Source organism: Sarcophilus harrisii, chromosome 4, assembly GCF_902635505.1.
Source record: "Sarcophilus harrisii chromosome 4, mSarHar1.11, whole genome shotgun sequence".
Taxonomy (NCBI): Eukaryota; Metazoa; Chordata; class Mammalia; order Dasyuromorphia; family Dasyuridae; genus Sarcophilus; species Sarcophilus harrisii.
The window spans coordinates 96572842-96594684 of record NC_045429.1 but is presented as its reverse complement, the minus strand read 5'-3'; the positions used below and the strand labels follow the sequence as shown (position 1 = coordinate 96594684).

General features: G+C 44.2%; 1 protein-coding gene across 1 annotated transcript; it reads left to right on the top strand.

Annotated features, from left to right (window-relative positions):
- Nucleotides 1-5825: 5825 nt before the first annotated feature.
- Nucleotides 5826-21552, top strand: MYBPH (myosin binding protein H). The gene is made up of 11 exons (XM_023501882.2): nucleotides 5826-6480; nucleotides 7257-7391; nucleotides 8138-8305; nucleotides 13879-13967; nucleotides 14496-14691; nucleotides 14890-15029; nucleotides 15594-15753; nucleotides 19201-19337; nucleotides 19476-19662; nucleotides 20081-20124; nucleotides 21352-21552. Exons 1-10 carry the CDS (start codon nucleotides 6207-6209, stop codon nucleotides 20095-20097), a joined length of 1503 nt encoding a protein of 500 aa, XP_023357650.2. The 5' UTR covers nucleotides 5826-6206; the 3' UTR covers nucleotides 20098-20124; nucleotides 21352-21552.
- Nucleotides 21553-21843: the final 291 nt, after the last annotated feature.

Sequence of the window (21843 nt, the reverse complement as noted above, 5' to 3'; positions counted from 1 at the left end):
CCTGACCTCTCCTGTCCTGCCCCCACAAAACCAATAGCCACAAAATCTCTCCTTTCTAATTAACTCTCTCTCTCACAGGATGTATAATTTACATTCCCTGGGTTTTTTTTACTTGCCCCTCTGTTGTTAAAGATTAGAAAGAGGTTAAAACCTTAAACTAAAGAAATAAAACCACCAGCTACAGCCCACAACAAATGATATTTGAAATTAGAAACTAAGGAAATATTGTGGGGAATGTAGCTCTTTCTGGATCTTTTATGGGTGGTTTTATAGCCTAACTGGGGTCAGACCAGATCTAGTCTTTGGTATCCCCTGTAGGAGTTCTGGACCAATCCCTGGAGGTAGGGACATTAGTGTAGAAGGAAAAAGGAAGGGGAAAAGAGAAAGAGAGACAGAGACAGAAAAAGAGATAGAAGAAAAAGAAGTAGGAGGGAAAGGAGGAGGAGGAGAGGAAGGAGAAGAAGAAGAGGAGGAGGAATATTGCAAAAATCTCCTAATTGGGCTTCCTACCTTTATGTGCTAGGTGGCACAGTGGATGGCACAGTAGGCCCGGAGCCAGAAAGACTCATTTTCCTGAGTCCAAATCTGGCTTCAGACATTTGCTAGCTGTGTGACCCTGACCAAGTCACTTCATCTTGTTTGCCTCAGTTTCCTCATTTGTCAAATGAACTGAGGAAGAAAATGACAAGCTACTCCAATATCTCTGCCCCAAAAAACACAAATGAGGTCATGAAGAGAAAGACACAACTGAACAACAACTGGACAAAAACCTTTAGTTTGTCCCTTCCCTAACCTATATTCCACATAATGATATATATATATATCACACTGCTAGTGTGATATTATAAAACACCAAGCTGACTTTGTCACTTCCTTGCTCAGTCAATTAATCAAAAGTATTTTAAGCACACTGTGCTGGCACTGGAGATAAAATGTCAAAGAATGAAGCAAGAAGTTTCAGTAGTTCCCTGTTGTCCCTAGGATAAAATACAGTCTTCTGTTTGGCATTCAAACCCCTTCAGAGCCTAGCCCTCCTACCATTCCAGATTTATTAAACGTTATTCCCCCTCACACACTATATCCTAAACAACCTGGCCTGCTTCCTGTTTTCTGGATGTAAACATCCCATTTCCCATCTCCACGCCTTTAGCCAGGCTGTCCCCTGTGCCTGGAATGTACTCTCTCCTCACCTCCTCTTCTTAGACTCTCTAGATTCCTTCAAAGGTTGGTACACGTGCTATTTTCTTTTTGAGACTTTTCCTTTTGTGTTGTGGTAGGCAGAAGACCTGAGTTCAATCCTTACTTTTGTCACTGTCTACTTGAATCATCTTGGCCAAGTAAATCTCTATATATCAGTTTACTCATCTCTAAAGTAGGTAGATGGAAAGGATACAAGCATTGAGTGTTGACTGTGTGCTGGGCATTATATTTGGTACTTTACAAATATTATCTCCTTCGAGTCTCATTATAGTTCTGGGGAATTAGATGCTATCATTATCCTCATTTCACAGTTGAAGAAATTGAGGCAGACAGAGGGAAGGGAAAGGAACAAGCATTTATATAGTGCCTATTGTATACCAGGCACTGTCAAGCGAATATGATCTCATCTTATCTGTTGTCGTTGATTATCTCAACAATACATTACAAATCTTATTTCAATAACCTCTTGCCATTTATAACAGGGATTAAGTAGAGAATAACTGACCAGGACCAAATTTCAATTTAGGTCTGTTCTATATATATATATATATATATATATATATATATATATATATATATATATATATATATATATATATATATATATATATATATATATATATTCTATATCAAATCTCATTGTTCCCCCAAACCCTTGGTTCCTTCTGCTATCAGTGACAGAATTAGTTCCCTAGAGTCTAATCTTCTAGTCCAGCCTTCTCTAAAATTTCTTTCAGCTCTGAGTCAATGGTCATGAAGACCCAGCTAACTTCTAGGATCTCCCCTTACCCAATACCTGTTTATGTATATATATGGAAAGTAGTTACATGGTTTCCTCAAGAAAATTTAACCTTTTTGAGGGCACTGAATATTTTATCTTTGTATCACTTGACATCTGGCCCAATTTCAGAGTCCAAGTGGATAAAATAGTGGACTTGGAGTTCAGAAGACCTGAATTCAAAACTAGCCTCAGACTTATACTAGCTATATGACCCCAGGCAAGTAGTTTAACCTTTGTCTATCTCAATTTCTTCATCTACTCATTTTCCAATTCTTTGCTACCACAAAAAGAGTTGCTACAAACATTTTTAAACATGTAGGTCCTTTTCCTTCTTTTATGATTTCTCTGGGGCACAGACACAGTAATGGAACTGCCAGGTCAGAGGGTATGCACAATTTTATAGCCCTTTGGGCATAGTTCAAAATTGTTCCCCAGAAAGATTAGATCGTTTCACAACTTCACCAACAATGTATTAGTGTCTCAGTTTTTCTACATTCCCTTCAACATTTATCATTGTCTTTTCCTGACACCTTAGCCAATCTGAGAGTGTGAGGCAGTACCTCAGAGTTGTTTTAATTTGCATTTTTCTAATCAGTAGTGATTTAAAGGATTTTTTCATGTAATTATAGATGGTTTTAATTTCTTCATCTGAAAATTCATATCGTTTGACTATTTATCAATTAGGGAGTGACGTTTTCTTACAAATTTTATTCAGCTCTTTATATATGTGAGAAATGAGGCCTTTAAATGAGATAATATTTGTAAAGCACTTTATAAAATTAAGTGTTATGTAAACGATAACTATCACTAATAGTAAATGCTTGGTTGTTGATGACCCTAAAGCATCTCAAAGTCAACATGGTTAAAACAGAACTTATCATCTTTCCTGTAAATCACAGGTTCTTAACATTTTTTGTATGTCATGAACATCTTTGAAAGTCTGATGAAGTCCATGGATCCCTTCTCAGAATAGTTGGGATTTTTAAAATTCATAATGAAGAAAATGTTAATTTTCATGTAGAAATTAATGAAAAATAAAATGCAATTTTTTTCTCACCAAGTTCATGGATCCCCATTCTCAAGTTTCTCTTACTCCAAATTCCCTTGTTTCTATTAAAGATACCATCATCCTTCCAGTCACAATATCATCCTTAACTCTCATATCTAACAATTTGAAAAATCTTATCTACTTCATCTTTCACTTCAGCACCACATTTTCACGCACATAGTACCCAAAGTCTCGTCCTCATTGCCTCTCACCTAAAATATTGTCTACCTGTCGGAGTACCTGCCTCTTCTTTTAATGCATCCTCCAAGCTGCTGACAAATAGATATTCCTCAAGCTAAGAGCTGAATGTGTCATCTTCCTGCTCAACATATTTATTTATTTATTCCTTAATAGTATTTTATTTTTCCAATTACATGTAAAGATAGTTTTCAGCATTCATTTTTGTAAGATTTTGGATTCCAAATTTTTTTTCTCCTTTCCTTCTCTTCTCTCTCTCTAAAACAGAAAGCAATCTGATGTGTGTCGTGCATGTACAATCATTTAAACATATTTCCATATTAGTCGTGTTGTGAAAGAAAAATCAGAACAAAAGGGGAAAACCGTGAGAAAGAAAAAACAAACAAAAAGATGAAAATTTATACTTCGATCTGTATTCAGACTCTATAGTTCTTTCTCTAGATGTGGAAGGCATTTTCCATTCCAAATCTATGGGAATTATCTTGGATTGTGTTGCTGCTACTCAAGATACTTAAGAATAAAATAGAAACTCCTTTGGCATTTCAAATTCTCCATAATTAGTCTCCAAGCTCTTTCCAGATGTAATTCACATTTGCTTCCCCTTGCCAAACTGTGTTCTAGACAAACAGGCTTTTTTGCTATTCTTCCTTTCCTGATCCCACTCGAATGTTAGTATAGCTAGGAAGCACAGTAGACAGAGGTTGTGTCTGGAATCAGGAAGAACTGAATTCAAATGTAGTCTCATGGTAGTTGTGTGACCCTGAACAAATTACTTATTCTGTCTGCCTCAGTTTCCTCATCTGCAAAAGAGGTATAATAATAATAGCACCTTTCAATGTTGCTGTGAAGATAAAATAAGAAAATAATTGTAAAGCACTTAGCACAGTATCTGGCACGTAGTAAACACTATATAAGTATTAGCTGTTATTTTTATACTTGTTATATGTATAATATCCCATATCTAATCCTTCTTTCATATAATAGTCTTTTATATATTTGAAGGCAGCTCTGATCTAAATATGCTCAGGCTAGTCTAAGAGATAATACTATCCTTTGTCAGAATTAGTGAATATAGTCCCAGGATACAGGATGAGGAGGCTGACCCATTTCTTCTGATGCAAGGGATATCTCTCACACAATTATCTTCAAATATAAGTGTAAATAGTGCCTAAAACCAAAGGGAAATGATTCCGGAATCATCTGCTGTTTTAGGATAACTTCTCTCCATGGGGACAAATGATCAAGTTGACTTAATTATTTGCAAAGCTAGTTCCAGGTGCAGGGAAGGAGATACTCATTAACTGTTTAGAAATCTGAAGCCAGTTGGAATATCTGATCTCAAGGGCAGAATTCTTGCCTAAGGGCAAAGCATATAAAAACTTATCTGTGAATCTAGGGTAACTAGAAAAAAGCTTTGATTTTTCATTTGGCATTGAGGCGACATTTGGGACTTTTCCCTTTATTCCCAGGATTACTGATGCTCCTGGAATCATAGATTGTTTTCTCCTCCTTCCCCCTCCCCATGCCCAGCTTGATACCATGCTCTCCAGGGGCTGACTCAGGGTGCTGTGGGCTTACTCACAGTCACTTATAGCCACAGAGTCAGGATCCAAGGTCAAGCCTGTCCTGCAGGAGAGTGAGTCACCTGGCAGAGAATGCAAGCATTAATGGGGAAGGAAGAGTCCCAGGTACCCTACCACTACCCAATATTCCCCACCACTGTCCAAAATATTATGTCAGTCTCAGACATAATTTCCTCTCTTTTTCCACCTTCCCCTCCACTCTTACACACGCACACACACACACACACACACACACACTGCAAGGTTCTTGGGTAGATATATGAGAGACCATTCTCCCAGACCAAATGTCCTCCAGAACTCACCCTTTGGAAAAAGAAAAAAAAGAGAGGCATAGGATAAAAAGGGAATTTGGCTACCTCTCCTACCCCAATAAGAGTGACACTTGAAACCCAAGGTGATTTAGAGATTCAAGAGGTGGTAATCCTCACTCAGAATGTCTCTAAGTTCCACCTCCCATCCTTAGCCCATTCCCTGTCCCACGGAACTAGCAGTTGTTGATGACTTTATGACCAAATACTTCTTCTGCTGACTATGGGGAAACTAAGGCACAGAAAGTGAATCTGGAGAAACCAAAAATCTTGCCACTTCACCTCAACAAAAACATGGAATCCTAGAACCTTTGAGGGTCAATTGACATTTGGTCTGATTGATTAATGGCTTTCTGTCAGATGATCTCTCTCCTGCCTTAGGTGTCCGCAAGTCCCTCCCTCCCTCGCCATAGCCCTCACTCTCTAGTTTCACTTGGCCCAACACTAACAAAGGTTTTCTCAGGAGTGAGAGAGGGAAGGAAAATCAGGGATCGTAAATGCAAAATGAGAAAGCCAGGAAGACAGTAGCCAAGAAGTGAGGCTTCAGGGTGGGATGCTGAAGGGAAATATTCCGTGGAGGAAAAGTTAGTCGTACATTATCAGAACATTTGGGCACCTGACTGGCCAGTTAGCGCAGTCCCCAGGAAGCATATGAAAAATGGCCAATTGAAATCTGATCTAGTCATTTTCCAGATGAAAGATTCCTCCTTCCTTCCTGTCCCTTGTCTCAACAGGTGCCCTCCTTACCTTCTGGGTATCCCCCCGAGATGGAGCACGAGGGTGCTAAAAGATCTTCCGAACTTCCCAGGGGAGACAGAGGAGCTAACTCCTCAGGGGGCTATCAAGGCCCCTCCCCCTGGAGCTATTCCTGGCTACAACTGCCTTGGCCTTCTCCCTACTTTCTCCCCCCCCCTTCATTCCCCGAGCTTGACCTGACCCCACAGCTGGGAATAGTTTGGTTGGCAGGCGGGGTGGCTACTGACTATATAAGCCCTCACTTCGGCATTGTGTCACCCAGGAGCCCTTGAGACCTCCACCACCTACCTGTGTAGCTCAGCCCCAGCTCAGAGCCCACTACCCACCCGAGGATGCCTGGAGAAGCAGAGGCTGAGACCCCAGCCTGCAAGCCCGAGGAACAGGCATCAGAACCCGCCAAGGAGCCCACCCCAGAACCAAGTGGGGCAGAAGCAGTTCCAGAGGAACAGGCGTCAGAACCCGCCAAGGAGCCCTCTCCAGAACCCAGTGGGGCAGAAGCAGTTCCAAAACCTGCGGAAGAGAAAGCCACAGAACTCAGAGAACCAGCTTCAGAAAAGCCTAGCCCAGTACCTGCTGAAGTCTCCAAGCCCCCACCTGCAAGTGAAGGTGAAGTGAGAAGGGAGTGAGAACAGTGACTGGTGGAGGTGGGAGGCAGAAATTCTAAGAGGGAAAACACTTTGTTAATACCATCCAAATGTGAGTTATTATGGTCACTGGGATGCAGTAGCAAAAAACCTCACTGGATTTGGACTGAGAAAACTAGGGTTAAATCCTACCTTCAATGTGTGTGACAAAACTTTAACTACCCTGAGCTTCATTTTTCTCCCTTATAAACGGGGCACAATCATTTCTATAATCTGTACTCACAGTTTTGTTGTGTATTTGTTATGGAGTAGTATATGTAATGTCCTCTTCTGCTGTAATCAGCATAAGATGTCCTGGTTTTGTGACCCTGGGCAAATCACATAACATTTAAGTCATTCAAGCAACTCCCTAAGCAGTTAGATGTGAGGAAGATAGAGTGCTGGACTTAAAAATACTAAATCTTGAGTTTAAATGTTGCTATATGATCCTGGACAAGTCATTTAATGGTAGTCTGCTTCAGTTTCCTCATCTGTAAAATGGGGATCATAATAGGATCTGCTTCCTAGAGGTGTTGGAAACCTCAAAGTACCATATAAATGATATTATTATCATTATTTTCAAGTCTCTAAGTTACAGAGCCAGTGTCCGTCTGCATTAATAGGGGAAGATTTTCCCCCGATAAAATCACAAGTCTTGTGCAAAACCCAAAATTATCATCACCATCATCATTATTACGGTAAAGGAAGGGAGGGGCAGTTGGGCACTGACCCCACTAATTCCAGGACTTCTCCCTACAGATCTCCCCAGCTGCCCATTGCTGCTGACTGTGGAGGATGTGAGTGACAGCTCAATGACTGTGAGTTGGGAACCTCCAGAAAGCCTGGGACGGCTGGGGATAAAGGGTTACGTGCTGGAATATCATCTAGAGGGAGGTGAGTAGCCAAGAACGGGGGGACAGAGGAGGATGACTAAAGCACAAGATTATCAAACCCTTCAGTTAGCAAAGGATTTCAGGTTATATCTGGCTTAGTTCCAGCAGGGAAAGCCAAGGGAAATCAAGAAGATCTCTATTTCTGAAGGACTTCCAGAATGGGAGAGGACCTTCTTCAGATGTCCCCTATTACCTCTCCCTATCCCACCTATTTGTCTGAGAAACGGTAGTGCTCAGTACCCAGAATAGATTTATAAGCTCCTTGATGCAGGGACTGTGCTATTTGTCATCTAGTAATTTTTAGTACTTATCATAGCTCCTGGCATATATTAAAAGCTGAATAAAAGTCTGATGAATTAGGTTAAAGGCAGAGAAATCAATGAAATGACTATGGAAAAGGTTTTCCATCTCTCCAACCCCTCCAAGATTCTCTTAAGAATCAAAAATGAAAAATAAAGGGAATGATTCTAGCTGTGCCTTCTTTCCCATAGAATTTATGAGGTTTTTCCTGCAGGGAAACTGCACAGATTGCATGCCCCCTCTGGTTTCCAGCAGCCCTGTCTCTGATTAAAATCCCAGAAAGAAGTGGGGGGGAGAGGGGGAGTTGAAAGGACTTGAGATACAGAGTATCTTGGGCAATGGGAAGGAGAAAGGGGAATAATTGAAGCTTCCCCCCAAAACCATACAGCAAAATGATCAGCTGTGGGGACTCAAGGTTCTCACTTGACATTTCCCATTGTTCCCCAGCCTCAGAATGGGTACCTGTGAATGCACAGCCCATGATGGTCACCCAGCATACCCTGCGGAACCTGGCTATAGGAAACAAGCTCTTTGTTCGAGTATCTGCTGTGAGCCCAGCAGGTGCTGGCCCTGCTGCTGTCTTGGACCAACCTGTCCACATCAAGGAGTTAATTGGTAAAGTGTCATTCTCTCACCTTCATCTCCCAGCCGTTCCTCCTAGAGTTATCCGTGAGGCACAGGGACCATAAGGCCTCAAAAGGGACTTGGGATGAAGCCCTGGCCAGCCATGTCTCCTTAGACCCTTTAAGCAGCAAGGACCCTCTCAATCTGGACCTTTGCCCTGTTTGGGGGACAGGATGCCAAAAAAAATGTTTTTCAGAGAAGGAAAATAGAGATCATTAGAATTAGAACCAGAAACAACCTTAGAGGTCATTTTATCAAGCTACTTTACTTTACACAGGAGGGAACTTGGGGTCAAAGATATTAAATTATTTTCCTGAGGTCCTTCAGGGAGTAAGCAGCAGAACTGAAGTGTGAACCTATACTCTCTGATTTCAGATTTATGATTCTTTCTAGGATATCATCTGCTTCCTAAATGCTAGCCTCAGGATCTCCTCAAAATACAAGCCTATGGCACATCTAATCTCAATCTTTGTTACTGCCATTGAAACAGGCTTCTTGCCCTCCCAAGGCTCATTGATCTGTTCCACTTTCTTCTAAAAGGCTGGAATTCAGTCAGCCAACCTGTCGATAAAAATTTATTAAGCACTTACTCTGTGTCAGGTATTCTGCTAAGTGCAGGGGATACAGAGAGGCAAAAGATAGTCTCACAAACAAATGGCAGAGACAATAAACAAGCAGATAAGTACAAATAAGCTACAGACAAGATAAAAAGGGAAATACTAATAGAGAGAAGGCACCAGAATTAGGAGAGGTTGGGAAAGTCTTCCTAGGGGAGATGGGATTTTAGTTGGACTTAAAGGAAACCTGAGGTGAAGATGAGAAAGGAGAATATTGTAGGCTTGGGGCACAGTCAGAGAAAACACCCAGAGCAGCCTGGAGGCCACTAGCACTGGGTGGAGTAAAGTATAAGAAGATTGGACAGGTAGGAGGGGGCAGGTTATAAAGGGTTTGAGGGCCAAACAGAGCATTTTGTACTTCATCTTGAAGGTAACAGGGAGCCCCTGGAAATTGTTGAGGAGTTAGAGTAACATGGTCAGACCTATGCTTTTAGAAAATCGCTTTAGTGTCTAAGAGGAGGATGTATTGGAGTGGGGAGAACTATTTGGAGAAGGTGCTAAGAGGGTCTCCAACCAGGATGTAGTCTGGCCATGTGATCCATAATAGGGAAGCAGAATTAAGGAGATGGGGATAAGGTATTGGAAAGTATAGATAAGAGCGCTGGATTTAGAATTAGATGGATGTTCCTTATTACTAGTGTGAGCTTGGCCAAATCAGTCCGGCTAGTTGGGCCTTAGTTTTCCTCATCTGTAAATGAGGGTGTTGAATAAGCTTACTTCTCTGAGAACTTTTACTTTTTAAATCCTAGGATTCTAGGGAAAACAGATCTGGAGAAAGAAAGAGGCAGGCTGAGGACCCTAGAACTCAACCACCCTGTCCCTGTTACTAATATTTCTATTTGCAGGGTGCATTAGCCTCATTCCTATTAGTTACTGCCTTGGATGGGCTGATCATGTTTCCGTATCTTAATGGCAATGAGTCACTTGGTCTGATATGCTCCCTGGGGATCATCTGTAGCCCTAGGGTGGAGAATGACATGAAGAAGCAGGTGTCCGGGGGTCCATGTCTTCTCCTTCCTTCTTTCCCTTGCCATACTGGTCATTTCTCTGCTCCTGACCCATAACAATGAAAGGAGGGTTGGGATTCCCTCGGGTCTTTGAGACAATCCAGGGCAAAGCCGTGAGCTGTAAATGAGCCCCCTAAGAAAAAAAAGGGGCCTCCATGGCAAAAAGGGGGGCTTGGGCTACTGGAATTTAAAGTTGGAAGGCCATTCAGCCCAATCTCATTTGATAGATCAAGAATCTGAGGTTCAAGATGATAGGATATAGAAATGGAAGAGACCATCCTCTTCAATAGATGAATTTTACAGATAAGGAAACTGAGGCACAGAAAAATTAAATGATTTGCCCAGAGACATGTAGCTAAGGCCAAATTTGAACTCGTTTTCTCCTGGCTCCAAGATCCACTGTGCCATCCTGCCTGATGAAGTGACATGACCCATTCACAAAGAAGTGGGATCCAGAGCTGGGAGCCAAACCAGAATCTTTTAGGGATAGGCTGGACTAGGTTTCAAAGATCTGAAACAAGTGGTTTAAATTGCTCAGGAGAATAGAATCTTATCCTGATAAAACATCTTAGAGATAGTTTGCTTCAATCTCCTTATTGACGTGGGAGGGCATGGAAGCTCAGACAAAAAAGTAAAATGATTTGCCTCATGTCATACAGGCAAGGTTTGACTCTGTGTCTCCTGCTCAGTCTTTCTTTCAAGTTGTCTTCCCTTGGGTTTTCTGAAACCCCCCAAAATTCCCATCATTTAGGCCCCGGGGGAAGACATGGCCCTTCCCAAAGGCAAAATATGGAGGAAATGATTTCCAAAGGCTTTTCAAGCCTGGAGAACCCAATATTCTCACCAGAATGAGACAGGGAGAGTTGATAGTTTTTGAGAGAATATGACCTTATGGGTACAATGTAACTGGATTTTAGAAAATAAGAAAATATCAAAGTTTCTGTTAGCCTAGGACTAACAGTCCAAGAGTGCCCTTCTTTAACCCATGACTCTAAAGCAGAGCTATATCTCAGTGCCCCACCACCTGACAAGAAAGGGCAGGAGTCCCTCTTCCCTGGAATAGGTGCTAAGCTGAGGCAGCCCCTACTGAGAGCCCAGGCCCTTTGTGGAAGAGGATGCATAACACCATCAGAGAAGCCAGACATTGCTTACACTTCACTTCATTAAAATTCCTCCGGGGTAAAAGGAGGAAGGAATTTCCTGGAGAGAAAAGGGGAAGGATGGGGGCAGGGAGAAAGTATGAATAACCAAGTCCCTCCCAGAGGAGCAGAGGGAGGGGCCCAAGGACCTTAGCTGCTCAGCTGTCCTTCCCTACTGCCACCTGGGCCTGCCAAGCAGACCTCTCCCCGCTTCAGCTGCTCCAGTATCATTCCTCTGCTCCAAAAAGGAATGGCATCCTGGACAGGCAGATGCCTGCTGCCTAATCCCAGGAGAGACAGAGTGTTCCTACCCCTCCCTCCTGTCCCCAGGCACTTTCCGCCAGGCCCCTCCTCTCAGCTCCCCGATGGCATGTCGATCTATCACCCAAAGACCCTCTGATTAGATAGTCTCAAAGATCTTCTCCAAGACAAGATCACTGGGGTTAAAGTCAGAGAGGCTAGAGTCCAATACTGTCCCTTCTCTTCCTGCCATCTCCACCACCACTAGTACCAACACCTACGTACTGTGCAGACTGCTCTGCTAAGTACTACTGCTGACCACCTACCTACCATAACCCACAATTACTACTACATGACTGCCTTAGTGAACTTCCCTCTCCCTCCTCTCATCGCTCCATCACTCTCTTCCTCTCTCACCTATCTCTCTATTCATCTCCATCTCATCTTCTCCTACTTACTTTTATATCTCTCTCTTCTCTCTCTCTCTCTCTCTCTCTCTCTCCTCTTCTCTCTCTCTCTCATCTCTCTCTCTACTTCTCTCTCATTCCTCAATCTACTACTCTCATCTCTCTCTCTCTCTCTCTCTCTCCTCTCTCTCTCTCTCTCTCTCTCTCTCTCTCTCTCTCTTCTCTCTCTCTCTCCTCTTCTCTCTCTTTCTTCTCTCTCTCTCTCTCTCTCTCTCTCTCTCTACTACTTCTTTCCTCTCTCATTCTCATCTCTCTTTTATCTTTCTCATATTATTCATCTCTATTATTTTCTATCTTTACATACTTTATTCTTATCTTATTCTTCTCTTTTATACCTTACCTCATACTCTTTTCTTTCTCTCTCTCATTCTCTCTATATACACATACTATATATATGTTATATATATAACATAAATGTATATATATGCATATATACATACACACATATACAACAGCTTGGTACATGAGTGCTATTATTATTTTGTAGATAAGGAATCCAAGGTCAAGGGAGATTGTTACTTGCCCATGGTCACAGCAAAAATTTAAGGCAAAATTTAAAGTTCTTGAATCCAAGCCCAGCACTCTCAGCACTGAGCCAACTAATTGTCCATAACTTCTGCCTAAAAATGAGTCATTTCATCTTTCTCCATCTGTTTTCTCATCTATAAAATGAGGAGGTTGGAAGAAGCTTGGTATAATAGAAAGAACTTCAGATTTAGGAGTTTGAGGAACTAAGTTCAAATCTGTGGGATCTTGGAAATTCACTTGCTTTTTCTGGGACTCAGTTAGCTCATCTGTATAATGGGGGGTGGGGGGAAGTAGACTAAATGGCCTTTAAGGTTTCCTGCAGCTTGAAATCGGTTGTCATATAACTCTTATTAGTTGATGTCTAAAGACTCTTCCAGAGATGACCTCTCATTGCTACTCCTTCCATGTCCTTAGAGATTGCCCCCCAAACAGTGATACAGGCAGTTCTAAAAGCTTATAGACTCTTAAGAAAAGTGATCCAAGGAGCCTGGCAGTGTCCATGACTGGGGGAATCAGCTCTGTTTTGGGGGGTGAGTCAGGTGTAGTTGTGATTGCAGCTTTATTGATGTTCTGGATGCCTTCAAATAAGACTTTTACACCCTCAGGGACCCTGGGGAAACAGTTTTTCCTCATTTCCAATCTTGACTCCTATGCCAGTGGGGAAACTGGTTTCACGTCTTGCCATGAGGTTTCCCCAGCCACGTATATTCCCCCTAGAGTGCGTCCCCTGCCAAGACTGACTCCCATCCCCCAAAGAATCCATAAGGGAGCCAAAAGGTTTCTGACTCCATTTGGAGAGATTAAAGTGAGATTTTAGAAATGATTCCCTGACCATGAAGTTAACAGACAGAAAGAGGATGGCCATCTCCCTTCCTGGCCACCCTTAAGAGAGAAGAGACCCCCAATCAATGTCAATTGCATTAGGGACAGTCTAGCCTAAAGCAAAATGATCTCCAATGGGGGCACATGAACCTCCCAAAGGGGAAAGAGGGTTCTGGAGTGAGGAGGTAGAAAGATTTATTTCCTCCCTTCCTCAGAAAATCTGGGGCCATCGAGGGAACAGGTGCAGTGCCTGTTTTTCACCAGGGCGAGGCCAGGGGAGGAATTGGAGCCCAGGGCAAATCCCAGTATGAAGTTGCCAGGAGAGTGCCATAGATGTTTATTTAACACTTCACATTCTCAAGCAGCATGTGCAGGGGTTCCCCCAGGAGAGCCTGAAGTCCTGTCAGTCATTGTGCCTCCCCTGGGAACTTCCTCTGGCCAGGCTCTCCACTGAGATCTCCAAGCACACCCTAGGATAAAAGACATTGCCCACTCAAAGAAGGGCCATCCTAGGGTCCCAAGAAGGTAGATGAGACCCCAGAAGTTGAGAGATAGACAGAAACAGAAAGAGGGAAAGACACAGAGAGACAGAGAGAGAGAGAAAGAGAGAGAGAGAGAGAGAGAGAGAGAGAGAGAGAGAGAGAGCACCAGGGAAAGTCAGATTGGATTCTTTGCCCAATGTTTCCCCCTTCACCACCTTCTCACTCAATGATTGCTGGGTCCATTGTTCTCTTTCTGACTCAGAGCCCCCCAAGATCCGGGTACCCCGCTACTTGCGCCAGACGTACATCCGCAAGGTTGGGGAAGTCATTAACCTCCAGATCCCTTTCCAAGTGAGTATGTCTTTCCCCTAGGTAAGTGGGTGGGGGTGAATCCTGTCCCTTTATACCTTAAGTCTCAGTTCCCCCATCTGTAAAATGGTCCCTGAGTTCCCCATCAGCTCTGGATCCATGATCCTATAATCCAGTTCCTTGTCCCCAGAGAGGATGACTCCTTTCCCTCAGTAGAATCTCCTAAAGCCAGATTCTAGGCCGCAGTCCTCTTCTTTCTAGCCCTACCACTCTTGCTCATTTGCTGACCAGGAAGACTCGATATTCAAACCTATTGCCCTCTGACTAGCTCTCTCTCTTCAGGACTGCTGAAAGCACAAGAGGGAGCCTCTGGGTCTCATTAAATGTATGCATGATCACAGATATTGCTTCCCCACCAAGAAAATGAGGAGCAAAAAAAGTAACATGTTTCATAGGTTCACTAGGAAAAATGTATTTTATCAACCTTAAGTACTAGATGGTGAATAGAAATTACCATCATCATCATCGTGCTCGTTTCTGCTTCTTTTCCCTTTCCTCTACCCCACCCAGGGTAAACCCAAGCCTCAGGTCACCTGGACCCATAATGGCCATGCCCTGGACACCCAACGTGTGAATGTGCGGAATGGGGAGCAAGATTCCATCCTCTTCATCCGCTCAGCTCAGAGAAACGATTCAGGACACTATGAGCTCAGCGTTCGACTTGATGACCTGGAAGCCAAAGCAGAGATTGACATCTTGGTGATCGGTATGGATAAACAAAAGTCTCTACTTGGGCACTGCAGCATCCCCGGTCCAGGGAGGGTCAGACAGATCATGGGGGAAGCAGCAGGCCGGGTGATGTGATCTTTGTGTTTCTGGGTTTGGGAGCCAAAGAAATGGGTGCCATGGTAGGGAGGAGCAGCCATGGAGAGGGGTGTGGTCCCAAATACACCTGGCCTTTCAGAGAGACCTGGGCCCCCCAAAAGCATCAAGTTGTTGGACGTGTGGGGCTTCAATGCTGCTCTGGAGTGGACACCCCCGGAGGACACTGGCAACACGGAGTTACTGGGCTACACGGTGCAAAAAGCGGATCGGAAGACGGGGGTGAGTGAGGTTGACAGCAGGGTGGGAGGGGTCTTGGGGGCTCCCTTCAGTGGACCAGAGTGGGGAGGATGATAGCATGGCGTAATGGGAAAACGGTTGGACATAAAATGTGGAGAGACTTGGGGATGAATCCCAGGTGATACCTTTATTTACTAGTTGTATGACCATGGGCAAGGCAATGGACATCTGTTTCAGTTTCCTTGTTTGTAAATTAGGAATATTATTGCTGGCACTATCAAAATTCTAGAGTTAATATGAGGAAGCTGGTACTCATATGCACTATGTAAATGTAAATGGTTATTATCTTAGACTAGTCTCTGGAGTGTGGGGAGGAGGGACTGATTTGAGGGCATCCCTATGGAATGCCTGGTCAAGTATGGAAGTCTAGGGCAGGGAGGAGAAGTCTGTGACTTCTGTTACCGATGCCCATTTCCCTCCCACTCTCTGTGATCTCTCCCTCCTACCCAACACCACTAAGATTACTATGGGATGGATGGGCTGGGGTCTGTGAGCACAAGAGGGGAGGGCAGGGGATCTGGGTGACAGGGCCTGGGGTCCTTGCAGCAATGGTTCACAGTCTTCGAGCGCTGCCACCGGACAAGCTGTACAGTGTCTGACCTCATCATCGGCAATTCTTACTCCTTCCGGGTCTTCTCAGAAAACCAGTGTGGTCTGAGTGCCACAGCCCCTGTCACTACTGAGCTTGCCCACATCCAGAAGGCAGGTGAGTCTGTGTCTGGGGACCCATCTAGCCTTCTCTCTCTGTCTCTGTCTCTTTCTCCCTTTCCTTCTCTCTCCCCCATCTCTTCTTTCTTTCTTTCTCTCTCCTTCCCTTTTTTTCTCTCTCTCTTTCTCTGCTCTCTCTCTCCTTCCCTTTCTCTCTGTCTCTGTTCCTCTCTCCTCTCTCTCTCTCTCTATCTCTTTCTCTCTCCTCTCTCTCTCTCTCTCTCTCTCTCTCTCTCTCTCTATGTCTCTCTCTTTCTCTCTCTCTCCTTCCCTTTCTCTCTGTCTCTCTCTCTTTCCCTTTCTCTCTCTCTCTCTCTCTCTCTCTCTCCTTCTCTTTCTCTCTGTTTCTCTCTCTCTTTCCCTTTCTCTCTGTCTCTGTCTCTCCTCTCTCCTCTCTTTCTCTCGCTCTTTCTCTCCTCTCTTTCTCTCTCTCTTTCTCTCTCTCTCTGTCTCTTTCTCTTCTCTCTCTCTGTCTCTGTCTCTGTCTGTCTGTCTGTCTGTCTCTCTCTCTCTCTTTCTCTCCTGTCTCTTTCTCTGCTCTCTCTCTCTCTCTCCTTACCTTTCTCTCTGTCTCTGTTTCTCTCTCCTCTCTCCTCTCTCTTTCTCTCTCTTTCTCTTCTCTCTCTCTGTCTCTCTCTCTCTCCTTCCCTTTCTCTCTGTCTCTCTCTCTCCTTCCCTTTCTCTCTCTCTCTCTCTCTTTCTCTCTCTCTCCTTCTCTTTCTCTCTGTCTCTTTCCCTTTCTCTCTGTCTCTGTCTCTCTCTCTCCTCTCTCTTTTTCTCTCTCTCTTTCTCTCCCCTCTCTCTCTCTGTCTCTCTGTTTCTCTCCCCCTCTCTCTCTGTCTCTGTCTCTCTCTCTCTCTCTCTCTCTCTCTCTCTCTCCCTCTCCCCCCTCCCCTTTCCTACCACATACATACACATATGCGTGGCATGCAAGCATTTTGACTTAAAATACTGAGACCAGTTGTTCTCCTACTTAGTAACATTTAAGAACTTTCCGCTGCCTAAAAATAAAGGATAAATTCCTGACTGGCTCTCCACAATCTGACCTCAGCCACCTGCCCAACCTCATTTCATACTGTAACTACCCCTAATAATAGCTAGAATTTATAAAGCCCTTTGAGGCTTACAAAAAAAACCAAAAAACAAACCAAAAAAAAAAAACCTTTCCTGCTCATCTCTTTTGATTTTCATAATAATCCTGGCAAGTAGGTACTATCTGAGACAAACCAAGGTGAAATGTCTTCCCCAGGATCACACAGCCAGTGAGTGTCTGAGGCAGAATATGAATGTGGATCTTTCTGAGTCAAATTCAGGACTCTATCCACTGCACCACCTGGCCTCCCTGCTTCATGTCTACAATAATTTTATGTTCCATGTTTACTAGTCCAGCCACTGCATTTTCTCTGTCCCTAGCTCTTATTTAGTGTTCTTATTCCACCCATTCTCATCTTCATGGCTTTGTTTAAAATCATTCTCTATGTGTAGAATGAATTCCCTCTCTCCTTCTCACAATTCCTACCCCTATCTCGATCAAGTGAAGTTCTTCCCACATTTCAAGGTCAAATACAGATGCCATCTCCTGGGTGAAGCTTTCCCTTCCCTTCCTACCCCCCAGTGAAAGTGATCTGGTCCTACTCAGGTTTATAATACCATTCTGCAGACATCTCTCTCCTTTGCACTTATCTGATGAAATCTATCTTCTTACAGTTATTTGTGTACTGGTCTTTCCATATCCACTGGATTTTATGTTCTTTGAGGATCAGACCTAAGTCATATCTTTGTATATGTCATTTATAGTGCAGCATTTGCACATTGTGGGTACTTAACAAAAGTTTGTTGAATGTAATTCTCTTTCCAAAGGAGCATTGTCCCCTTGGGAGGCCAAATAGTTATTTCAGAGATGTGCAGCTCCAAGTACGTTGGGGTCTCTTCATTGATCCGCAGTGACTGTGGCAATATTTTATAAAATAACCTTAATGGTGGCCACTAAGGTCATTGAACATTTAAGATAGATTTCTGAAGATAGTTAAACATCATTCAAAGCCCAGTTGGCTTGGGGTCCAAAGTGTGCTGAGGCCTGTCAGTAGGTTCTGAAAGCAGTTTCTAATGGGGGAGGAATTCTCATTATTGGAGTGTGTCACCTTCAGAGAATTTTAGGATTTGCAGTTGGAGGGGACATCAGGGATCATGTTATCAACACCCCTAATTTTGCAGATGAATGAGGCTCAAGGCAGAGAATTAACTGGCTCAAGGTCACAAAACTAAGTTGTATAGGGGATTGCTCAGAATGATAGAAAGCCAGAGCTAAAGGCAACCTTGGGAATCATTGGATGCAAAGCCATCAGTACTGAGAAGGAAACTGAGGGCTTAGGAGACACAGTGACCTTCCCAAGCTCTCCTGCCCACATCAACTGTATTCTTTTAGTTCTGGTTTTTGTTAAGACTTAGTGGCACAATCATCTGCCTGAGCCCAGAATGGCTGCCCTCTGCCCTGTATGGCAGAAGGTAGAAACTCAAGGAAGGCAGGCTAGCTAGCAGCAGCAGCAGCTTGAGCAGAACAGGATATAAAGAAAGTGAGTATCTTTTTTTTTTGCTGAGGCAATCGGGGTTAAGTGACTTGTGCAGGGTCCCACAGCTAGGAAGTGTTAAGTGTCTGAGGTCAGATTGAACTCAGGTCCTCCTGACTTCAGGGCTGGTGCTCTGTCCACCGTACCACCTAGCTACCTGGAAAGTGACTATCTTTTTAGAACAACAACAAAAAAAAAAAAATCAATGCTCTCTCAGATCACCCAGAATGACAGTGGCTTGTGTACATACAAAATAGATCACTATCTGATTTTATTTCTTTTCTCTCATCTTTGGTGTCTGATTTCCTCTACTTCTCTCCCTATCTCTAGCTTCCTGTACATTGCTCACACCCTCCCTTTCAAAGACCCCAGGAACTGAGGGTCTTATCTCAGAGCTCTAAGAAAACAGAGTAAGGGACAGAGAGGTTGGATGTATGACCTCTGACTCACTGACCCCTTCCTTTCCTTTGCTCCTCCACCTTCTTGTCCCCAATTCCAGGAGAATTCTAACCTGGGGCTGCCTAGCCCCTAACATCAAAACTCACCAAACAAATCACTTAGTTGAAATTCTCCAGCCCTCAACTTCCCCATCTGCAATATAGGGATAATATATCCGTGTGTGTGTGTGTGTAGGGATAATAATCCTTACTTTACCTATTTAAAATTTTCCCTTTTTTAAAATCTTACTTATTGTCAACAGTATCACTGTAAGCCAGAATGAGATCATACATGTGAAAGTGTCTTCCATAATACAGAATCTGGGTTGGGATTGCTGTTATTCCAAGGGAGTGGAAGGAGCAACCAGGGCTCTGTCCAAGGGCTCCACTTCCTGGGATTCTGAACCTTTTTTTCATTCCATTCTCATCTCCCCTCATCAGATACTGTTAGCAAGAAAGAAGGCATCCAAGAGAGAGACTTCTCGGAAGCCCCCAAGTTTACCCACCCCCTGGCGGACCACACGACCACTCTTGGTTACAGCACGCAGCTGTTCTGCTCCGTTCGAGCCACCCCCAAGGTGAGGCGCTCAGATGGGAAGGGAACGGGGTAGTGAGGAGGGGGAAGACACAAGATGCTAGCTGGGACTTGCCAGCAGGGGGCTCCCCAGTTTCTCTCCCCCCTCCCCATATCCCTTTATATACTCCTACTCTTCCAGCCCAAGATCATCTGGATGAAAAACAAGATGGACATACAGGGTAACCCCAAGTACCGGGCTCTCAGCGAGCAAGGCATCTGCTCCCTGGAGATCCGCAAGCCCAGTCCGTTTGACGCAGGTGTTTACACCTGCAAGGCCATCAACGCCCTGGGCGAGGCATCCGTGGATTGTCGGCTGGACGTGAAAGGTGAAGGATTCAGTGGGAAAATAGGGGCGGGGGTGAGGGGTGGGAGCAGCCCCCCTTCAGCAGATTTTAAACCTAGAACAGGTCTATTTGGGGGTGGGGAGTCTTACTCCATCACCCTGGAGCCGAATCACGCTAAGAACATCCAAAAACTAGAACAAGAAGGGACAGCAGCAGGAGGAACCAGTCAGATCTTAGAAAGGACTTGGTCCCCGGGAGGAAGTATGAGATGCGGGGGTGAGGTTCAGTGAGAGGTAGCGGCCCCTTCCACCTCGGAGAAGTTGGACAAGCCCAGAGGGAGGAGGGAATGCCCTCTTCCGGCATCCAGAAGCTCAGCGATACTGACATCTCCCCAGGGGGCTTCTCCCCTTTCCCCCCAGACCCACATCCTACAGGTTTCTGACTAGGGAATCTCTTACAGCTTCCGCCACACACTGAGGAAGACCGGAAGTTTCCCACTCAAAAGTAAGTTAAAGCCTAGGAGCTTTTAGTAAGGTCATGATCCGGGGAACTTCCTGTGGGACAGAGAAATCCTGACATCCACAGGACCCTTGTTCAGGGGAAGGAAGGTGGGGCTGGACTGAGGCTGGGGGGAGGACTGGCTGGGGTTGCTCTAGGAAGAGATATAGGAGGCACTGGGGAGAATGTTGGATTTGGCTTGGGGAGGACCTGAGTTCAAATCTAGCTTCAGACACACTGTGTGTCCCTAAGCAAGTCCCTTTACTTGTTTGCTTTGAATTCCCTATTTGTAAAATAGGGTCATAATAGTGCCTACCTTTCAAGATTGTTGGGAGGATCAAATATTGGTAAAATGCTATGCAAACCTTGAAAATCTATATAAATGCTACCTAATGTGGCTTTGGGGATCAGGGGGTGGTGAGTCCAATACTGGAGAGGTAGTATGGTTAAATGGAAAGAATATGATACTGGTGGCTAAAGGAATCTAGTTTCATCTCTAGCACAAACTTTCAATGTTATTTTGCCCAAAGGAGGACTTTGGGGAGCATTCTAATCCAATCTCCCTCCCTCCCATTTTTAAGTAGAGACTTTTTATTGCTTTGGAGTTGTTTTTCAGTCATGTACGACTCTTCATAACATCATTTTGGGTTTTCTTGGCAAAGATACTGGAGTGATTGGCCACTCCCTTCTCCAGATCATTTTTACAGATGAGGAAACTGAGATCAACAGAATTGAGTGACCTGTCCAGGGTCACACAGTTAGTGTCTGAGGCCATATTTGAACTTAGGGAGATGAGTCTTCCAGATTCCAGGCCCAGCACTGAATCACCCAGCTGGACTTTTGTGAGCTAGACATACTCACCAAAACCTATCTAAAGCCATGTAGAAAAAAGAGTCAATATGTAAATTCAGGTCCTCATTCAATTGTTCTTTGCCACTCCCCCACCCTACTGCTTAACTCACATTTGACAAGTCACCATTTTTTCTGGACTTTGGTTTCATGCCTTTTAAAAGGCCTTTTAAATGGCAATCCTTATGTGTTATTCCATGGAGAAAGTAATGCTACCTAGATTTGAGGGATGGGAGGAGAGGTGGAAAGAAGTTAACGGTTGGGAGCGGGAGTTTGGGAGAGGAAAACCTGATATAAGAAGGGAGTGGAGATACCATGAGCTTTTCTCCCTTCCTTTGGAGGAGCTCTGCATCTCATGGACTGAGGAGTCTTTATCTCTTCTAGATGCTGCTGGAGCTTCCATTGATCTTCAGGCCAGGAGACCCTTTATCTGCGTACACAATGGCTGGTAGCTCAGCTGCTTTCTCCTCTCAAAACTGGAGGCAGGAGAGCTGGTCTCAATGGACCGCCAGGGAGAATGAGCTGGCTATCCAGAGCTTCAAAGACCAATTTTGAAAAGTGGGGTCCTTGAATAAAGACATGTGTATGGTGTCACTCCAGAGGGATTATTTTGAAAGGGTGTTGGTGCTGGTGAAAGGGGTTACTTTATTCTAGGTTGTGGTTCTGAGAGGTCTGTTTAGATGCATCACCAGGAGCCCTTACCATGACCACCACCACACACAACATACGCACCGAAGGTTTGTAGATTGGTCACTGTGGAGTTTGGGGTATGTCACTATAAGTGTGTGCCTTGGAGGATGCTCCAGGTGTATCATGCCATGATGGGGGCAGGGATTATTCTGAATATGTTACCGGGAAGACAGTTCACTTGTTGGG

What these genes read in the sequence shown, in the direction of transcription:
- MYBPH (XM_023501882.2), top strand. Translation starts at nt 6,207, where the DNA reads ATGCCTGGAGAAGCAGAGGCTGAGACCCCAGCCTGCAAGCCCGAGGAA. An exon ending in CCACATCAAGGAGTTAATTG is followed by an intron (nt 8,306 to 13,878) that starts GTAAAGTGTCAT and finishes TTTCTGACTCAG; the next exon opens with AGCCCCCCAAGATCCGGGTA. An exon ending in AAGCGGATCGGAAGACGGGG is followed by an intron (nt 15,030 to 15,593) that starts GTGAGTGAGGTT and finishes GGGTCCTTGCAG; the next exon opens with CAATGGTTCACAGTCTTCGA.